This window comes from Pseudoliparis swirei, chromosome 2 (assembly GCF_029220125.1).
Source record: "Pseudoliparis swirei isolate HS2019 ecotype Mariana Trench chromosome 2, NWPU_hadal_v1, whole genome shotgun sequence".
In the NCBI taxonomy this organism is placed as follows: Eukaryota; Metazoa; Chordata; class Actinopteri; order Perciformes; family Liparidae; genus Pseudoliparis; species Pseudoliparis swirei.
In genome coordinates, this window is record NC_079389.1 from 17,007,978 (window position 1) to 17,015,501 (window position 7,524).

At 41.0% G+C, this 7,524-nt stretch overlaps 1 protein-coding gene across 2 annotated transcripts; it reads left to right on the top strand.

Moving 5' to 3' along the window:
* Positions 1-1,233: 1,233 nt before the first annotated feature.
* On the top strand, positions 1,234-7,314 carry LOC130201394 (transmembrane protein 237A-like). 2 transcript variants are annotated; one of them, XM_056426394.1, is made up of 12 exons: positions 1,234-1,545; positions 3,054-3,176; positions 3,292-3,371; positions 3,447-3,575; positions 4,261-4,366; positions 4,564-4,718; positions 5,351-5,471; positions 5,576-5,767; positions 6,183-6,256; positions 6,340-6,427; positions 6,542-6,663; positions 7,097-7,314. In XM_056426394.1, the coding sequence occupies exons 3-12, from the start codon at positions 3,299-3,301 to the stop codon at positions 7,162-7,164; spliced, it is 1,128 nt and encodes a 375-aa protein (XP_056282369.1). In that variant the 5' UTR covers positions 1,234-1,545; positions 3,054-3,176; positions 3,292-3,298; the 3' UTR covers positions 7,165-7,314. The 2 variants fall into 2 exon arrangements, with proteins under 2 accessions (XP_056282369.1, XP_056282378.1); XM_056426403.1 differs by lacking the exon at positions 3,054-3,176 and having other exon boundaries at positions 1,234-1,428.
* The last annotated feature ends 210 nt before the right edge of the window (positions 7,315-7,524 follow it).

A 7,524-nucleotide genomic window follows, 5' to 3' on the forward strand; every position in this document is an offset into this window, starting at 1 on the left:
GCAGAGGGCAGAATGACTGTTATGGTATGTTCACATCATATCCTTTTGCAAAAGACATGTAGATGGTAATTTTCTCTACCTTATTTAATTTCATCAAACTTAACCTTTTATTGTCTGATTTGATCATTGTGTGCTTGTGTGTGTGTGTGTGTGTGTGTGTGTGTGTGTGTGTGTGGTGTCCTGCTGACCTCTGAATGAACCAGCACACCTGCTCAGACATGACAAACTTGTTTCCAACAGCACCGACTGAGACTCCTCTGTGGCTAAAGTCTGTAAAGTCTTCCACCGTATAAAACGATTTTAAATGAACTGTCACAGAATAAGCCGTTTTTTATTCATGCAGGAGATTCCAATGGTTCTATGAGAAAATGTTAATTCTGGAACCAGCTGATCTGTCACAACTACATTATTTAACTTTATTAAACATGTCTTTGACTTGATACACTCTTCGGGTCAGGATGTCACGTGAAGTGACAAAACCACGACAGTATATGTACATATTGTATAAAGCGCATTATTAATATCCTATTATGTGTCTTTTTACAAGACCCTTTTAGTCTTAGTGGTTTAGTCATTCTTTTAAATTCTTTTTCATACCAACTGACTTATTCCCATTGGTCTAGTGTCGCTCTAGTCGTGACTCAAGCGGGCGACTCGGTAGGTAGAGAGCAGATCCAGGGACCACGCCAGTAAACTCTGAACTTGAACAGACTTCCTCCAGGTACTGTGCATCATACACTTTTAAATCGAACAAACTTCAACAGATATTAACCCTCAAGTGTCCTATCCTATTGGAGGATTTTTCATTATTTTCTTTTTTGCAGATGTTGGTGATTATTTATAAGTTTGTTTGTGTTTGCTGGAGGCTGTATTTGTGTTATTTCTGAAAAAAGGAAATAATGACAAAATAATGCTAACAAATTCTCCCTTTTCTTTGCCGCGGCCAAAAAGCATTTGACAAATATGAGTCGATAAAATCTTCATGGTTTGTTCCTCACATTGCAATCCTGGCATTCATTTGCAGGGGGAAACAAATCGAAAAGGTAATCAGTGAAAAATATCTGTCTAATAATTCGACTCATTTATGTGTAAAAGATTTGATCAGTTGAAGAAAAGTTTGTCAGGAGAGCAGTGAGGGATTATTAGCATCCATGGCTACTTTGCAGCTCTACCAGCAGGTGACATCACCACGGGTGATCAACCAACCACAAAGCTCCCAGAAGCTGCCACGGCTCAGCACACGATGCACCTGCCGCTCTGAGACCCCGGGACGAGTCCTACAGCTCGCCGGCCCTTCTGCTTCACTTTATCTCCTCGCTTTGGTTTTATCCATCCAAGTTTAAACAATTTTGACAGTGAACCAGTCCTCTATAATCTACCTTCTGGGATTTAACAAGAGCAGGAGACGGAGAAATAAAGGGAACGGGGGTGAGATTTTGCAACGAGGCTCACCATAAGACACTTTTCCTCGGCTTGATGAGATCAGAGACAGAAGGGGGAGGTTGTTATTGTTTCTTCAGAGCCGCAATCAAGTCAGCTGCACAGGTGAGCACTCACTGATTCACTGAAATACACCGTTGAAATGTGCTTGGTATGGAGATTGTTACACTTTTTCATAGAAACGAGGTGTACAATTTTAAAGATTTGATTCAGTTCATTATCCAGAAGCATCCGACCAAAGTGAAGTTATAATCTAGCAAATTTAAACAATCCTAATTTAGATTGATATTTTATAAAGTTCATCATAGTGTAAAACTGGGAGAAGATGTTTAATAATAGTTTCTAAAATAACTGTTTATATACTTCTGGCACGAGGAAGAGTTTTCATGTACTGCTACAATTTAAATAAATATGAACATTTAATGCAGAGCCGGAGATGCACAACATTTAATAAACATGAACACAAAATGAAAATGTATGCTCATGGAGCAGCGCGGTAAAGAGCCGCCACGCAGCTGGTGGACAAAAGTTTGGGTGTATGGCTACTGTGGCTACAGCAATAGTTAGTTAGCCCATTCATCCACTACAACTTACCATCTTTGTGCATTCCAATACTCATACTAACATACAATTTAGTATGCCAGAAGTAGATTTAGATGTCCCAATACGTATGCGCTCTGCCCAAAATACCAGGATGTCCAACTGCATTTTGCAGTATAGGCTACAAGCCAGCATGCTTTTCTTCAGGCAGCAGATATATGAGCAAGAGGGTCAAAGTTCAAGGTGCCATGCTATGATGAGGTAATATGTCTGATTTAAATGCACTCTGTTTGCAACAGAATACTTTGTAAGGACAGCTGATGAACTAGCTACAGCATGTTAACAAGAACCACACGGACTGACATGTCTTTCTGCCCCATGGACATACTTTTCAAGGCGGTGACTGATAAAATGACACTTAAAGAAATATTTAAATTGTTATTTTATAAAATATTTGTGACATTTTTAGAAATGAGCTGATTGGCTCTTTTTCTGTGAGTCACATGAGACGATAGTCACCACTCATGCTACATTCAGCAGCCAGTTAGCTGTGTGCTAAGCTAACTGGCTGCTGAATATAGCTTCATATTTAAAAGACAGACAAGGGTGTTAACTCTTCAGCAGGAAAGCAAAGTGTATTTCTTAAAATGTGGAACTATTGTTTTAATGTTTCCTACCAGCCAAGGGTTCACTAAGAGGAATATAATAAAATACAATAGAAAACAATTCAGCTCTTTATTGTTTAACCAAGACTGGAAATGTGTATGTAGCTCCTTCTCAAGGCAAATAACTCAGATTTTATCACATTAGAAAAAATAAAAACCTGGACAAATAAATCACATACGATATGTGAACACGTGAGTCCGTATCTTTGGTTTGTCCATCGTAGGTTTGGTTTCCTCAGTTAACCAAACGTGGCGTTGAGTAAGCTTTTAGGATTGGAACGTTTCAGGTGAAAGTGAACAAGAAATAAGAAAACTTCAGTTTAAAACCAAAATGCAGATGACTTTGGTTTCATTGTCCACACGGTGATTGTATCAACATGCCTATGTCTCTCTCTCTCTCCGCTGCAGTGTACCGTCTGTCCCCAGCCTGTGTCCTGAGGCCTCGTTCCACCAGCTGTCCTCAAAGCTCATGCTAATCCAATTAGCTCAAACAGGCGTCACCATCCAGCCACCTCTAGATCCTCGCTAAACGTTAATTAACTGACCTTAATACACACTCAAACAAACCTAAATAAAGAGGGATGTTACATGCTCAAAGGGTAATCGATTTTATTCATGACATTTTGAACTGTTAATCCTATCACAGAGAAACCATGCCGACCGGCAAGAGCAAGAAGAAGAAGCCGAAGAAGAAGGAAGTCATCGATGGAGAGGAGCAGGGAGAAGGTGAGAGGTGACACCAGCAGCTCCACACCTCCATTCTCTTCTTTTGTTTTTTTACTATATTTTATTCCACTGCAGTTGGTCTGGAGGGGGAGATGGAGGGAGTGACCAACAGGAGCCACTCTGTCAGCAGAGACCCGTTGACTCCAGAGCCGCAGGACCCAGCACCACAGAAGAAGAAGAAAAAGAAGAGGACGCCTACTATTGGTAGAAACAATGTTTAACTGTTAATCCACACACCTTTTTAAAAAACCTACGATAAACATGTTTGTGTGAGTAAAAAAAGCAGGGGGAGGGGCTACGTTTCATTCCCACACTAGTACCTCCATCTTTGTTGTCCATTCCATCAAACACAGTTGGCTTCTGGGGTGATTTTTACTTTTAAATGCTCATATTTAGCAGCAAATGTTTCTCATAAGATGATGTTTCCCGCTAAGTTTGTCTCGCTACAATGCTGGCATCGTAAATAGTACCGCTAAATCTGATGGGAATACCATTAGTTTTTTCAGGTATTATACATTTGTTAATATTGAAGTGTTTTCAGTCAAATGTGTACCTAAATAAGGCGTTGGATCAAAAGTCAGAGGATCAACAAGGTTATCAAGTCATCCCCACATTTCATCCATCCAGTGGTTTTCACAATTTCAGTTATATTTTGTGGATAAAACAGATTTTGACAATTAAAGTTTACTTCAAACACATTATAGAGACAACACTAATGAACGAGAAGGTTCAAAAGTAATCAAGACCCTGAATCCAGAAGGTATCATGAACAGAAGGGTTTTTTCTGTTCCTCCTTATGAAGATGTCACAGTAAAAAAAAAAAGAGGATTTTCTTCAGAAAGGTATTAAATAAGGATTTCTTTACATTGTCACGTTTTGTTTTGTTCAGATCTGGAAGCGGAGAACGCCGACGTGCCAAACGGTAACATGGCCGAGCCCGACATGGACGGAGAGGAAATGAGTGTTGCTGTAACCAGGAAGAGGAAAAGGAAGAAGTGAGTTTAATGCGTTACTGAGAATGTTAAACGGATGATGTCACGAGATGAAAAGTCAAAGGATCACCAAAGTTATTCCAAGTCATTCTGAGGGGAACTCCTGAACCACACTTCATCACAATCAATCCAATGGTTGTGGAGGTATTTCAATCTCCAGCCACAGTGTGGCTAAACATCTTTCTTAAATCCCGTGGCAGGAAGGCGAAGGCGGCGGAGCACCACAGCAGTGATCTGGGAGCCGAGGACGACGATATCATCACGGGCGGCCAGTCCCCGATCCCCCAGCATTCCCTGTTCTCCGCCCCACACGGACACAGCCAGCCGGTCGGCAAAGTCTTTGTGGAGAGAAACAGTGAGTGTGAAAGATGAGGCTGGCCGTGAGAACTAACTCATCAGAGCGCCGTCAGCTGTGGCTGCAACAAACTGGAAGAATACAACCATCACTTTGATAAGTCCAGATGAAGGGGAAAGGGGTCCTTGAGGTGCACACTCACTCACAGATGAGAGCATGTTCGCACATTTGGACATGTAGTTATTTGTTTTTGGCCATTAACCACAAAGACAGTGCAATCATGAAATGATACACTTTTCATAAAAGAGACAATGTGAATTTACATAAACTGGAGAGAATAAATCAACATTCAGTAGTGATTTATTTTATTATTTTGAGTACCATACTCTTTTGTCCTTTGGTAATATTTTGTCCCACTTCATGTATTTTGTATTTTGTAATGGCTTCAGGCATGAATATTTATTTGTAAAGAGCAAAGCAAGCTTGTTGTAGGGTTCATAAAATAATACATTACTTAATTTTTAACCAACAATAATTTGATTTAGTTTACGTGTGTGTGTGTGTGTGTGTGTGTGTGTGTGTGTGTGTGTGTGTGTGTGTGTGTGTGTGTGTGTGTGTGTGTGTGTGTGTGTGTGTGTGTGTGTGTGTGTGTGTGTGTGTGTGTGTGTGTGTGTGCGTGCGTGCGTGTGCAGGGCGTTTCCAAGCAGAGCGAGTTGAGCAGTTCCCACACTCAGAGATGGTGGATGACTACATGGACCCCAGACAGATCTGGACCACCAGAGATGTCGCGATGAGGGTCCACAGTGGCTTCAGGTCTGCACTTACTCACTCACACACACACATATACTGTACGCTACATCCGATTAAATAGTTCCTCTCTCACATGTTTTCTGTGTGTGTGTGTTCTCTCTCTGCAGGGTGGTTGGTCTGTTCTCTCACGGTTTCCTAGCCGGTTACGCGGTGTGGAACGTCATTGTTGTGTATGTGCTGGCGGGTGAGCAGATGACCATGCTGCCCAACCTGCTGCAGCAGTATCACCCCCTGGCCTACCCGGCTCAGTCTCTGCTGTACATGCTGCTGGCCATCAGCACCGTGTCGGCATTCGACAGGTCTGTGGTTACCGCTGCAATAATGTGGATGTTTCATTTCATTGCTGTCCTTTAAAAGAAAAAAGATTTCGGATTTAAACTCTTTTATATATACTTTTTTTCTAAATGCATCATATTCTATAAAATCTTCATATGTTTGTATAAGAACCACGCATCAGAAAAACTGCCCTTTTTCATCTTTGTGATGAAGCATTTAAATAGTTTATTTAGCCGTAGATGTAGGAGCATTTTCACAACACTGAAGGAACACTTTATACTTTATACTACACACCTGGAGATGCTTGAAAAATGGTGGTGCAGGGAAAAAATACAATATTTACCTTTTGAGAAGAAGTGGCATACTAGTATAAAGTTGCATACAATGAAAATACTCATTTAAGTAACAACTAACACGCTGTGTTGGTCTCACCTGCAGGGTGAACCTGGCCAAAGCCACGATGGCACTGAGAGGCTTCCTCACTCTGGACCCTGCTGCTCTGGCTTCTTTCTGTAAGGAAGACAAGACAAAGAAAATGATGTGGATGAAGACGTTGATGATGAGGATGTGTTACGTCTCCTGTCTTTGTGTTCAGTATATTTCATAGCCCTGATCCTGTCCCTCAGTCAGCAAATGACCAGCGATCGTATCAACCTCTATCCCACAGCCAACGAGACTCTGTGGTGAGAACTTGTCTTGTCTTCGACGGTATTGTACTGAGCTGTATTGCTTTGTACTGCACCATATTGTACTATAGTCGATTGTATTGTAACGTATTGTATTTACCCCTCATCCAGGCCTCCAGGCTCAGAGGAGCAGATCCTACGGCCCTGGATTGTGGTGAACCTGGTGGTGGCGCTGTTGGTGGGCCTGGCCTGGGCTGTCGTCTCCACCCGGCCCGACATCGACTACACAGAAGGTAGGTGGAGATATTTTGCTGCACATTACTGTTAGGTTAAATGTTTAGAGACAGACATGCATTGAACCGACTCCAAGCTAATTTAAAATATGGATGATGTCTGACACGCGTGTAAACTAGAGGTGTTTAAAAGATAGATAGTAATATGAGAGGAGGAAACCCCTCTGTGGTTTATTTTGTAGATTTAATAGGTGAATAGCTGTGCGATTATAGCATCTCTCACATTATTGTGATGCATACGTTAAGTCATGTTCATTAAGGCGGAAGCAACACTTAATAGTGTAAAGAAAACTTTAATGTTGGACCAAGGCCTCATCAGGGTCAGGATGAAGATCGGTGAAGGGAGGCCAGTTTGTGAGATGGATGGAAGAAAGGAAGAAAAAAATAGTAATATAATGAATTAATGATGTGATGGTTTTGTTTTTCTTTGCAGAGGTTTTGATGACAATGGAAGTGGAGGGATTCCCGAGAGGAGACGAAAATGTTGACATCCCTGTCTGAAAGTCTACAAACATCTGTCTGTCTGTCTTACTCAAAATCAGTTGTCTTGTTCATTTAATCATTTAATGTATGTTTTTGTACAAAATGTTATCTAGCACTTTGTTTTGCTGAGGGTTTTTTTGTAAATAAAGAAATACAGTATATGTATAATATGTTCACCTGTGAGTTATTTTGTGGTTGTTTAGCTTTTTAGTGTTTGACCACAGGATGGTGCTGCTGCTGTAAGAAACAAGTGAAAAGAATGTCATATTTAATTTAATCACATGTCTGCACCAGACGGTCAACATCACGAGCCTAAAAGAAGTTCAATTGTAGAATGAAGGCGATTTAATGATACTCCACAGTTTGTAAAATATACAA

What these genes read in the sequence shown, in the direction of transcription:
- LOC130201394 (XM_056426394.1), top strand. Translation starts at nt 3,299, where the DNA reads ATGCCGACCGGCAAGAGCAAGAAGAAGAAGCCGAAGAAGAAGGAAGTC. An exon ending in GAAGAGGACGCCTACTATTG is followed by an intron (nt 3,576 to 4,260) that starts GTAGAAACAATG and finishes TGTTTTGTTCAG; the next exon opens with ATCTGGAAGCGGAGAACGCC. An exon ending in AGGAAGAGGAAAAGGAAGAA is followed by an intron (nt 4,367 to 4,563) that starts GTGAGTTTAATG and finishes ATCCCGTGGCAG; the next exon opens with GAAGGCGAAGGCGGCGGAGC.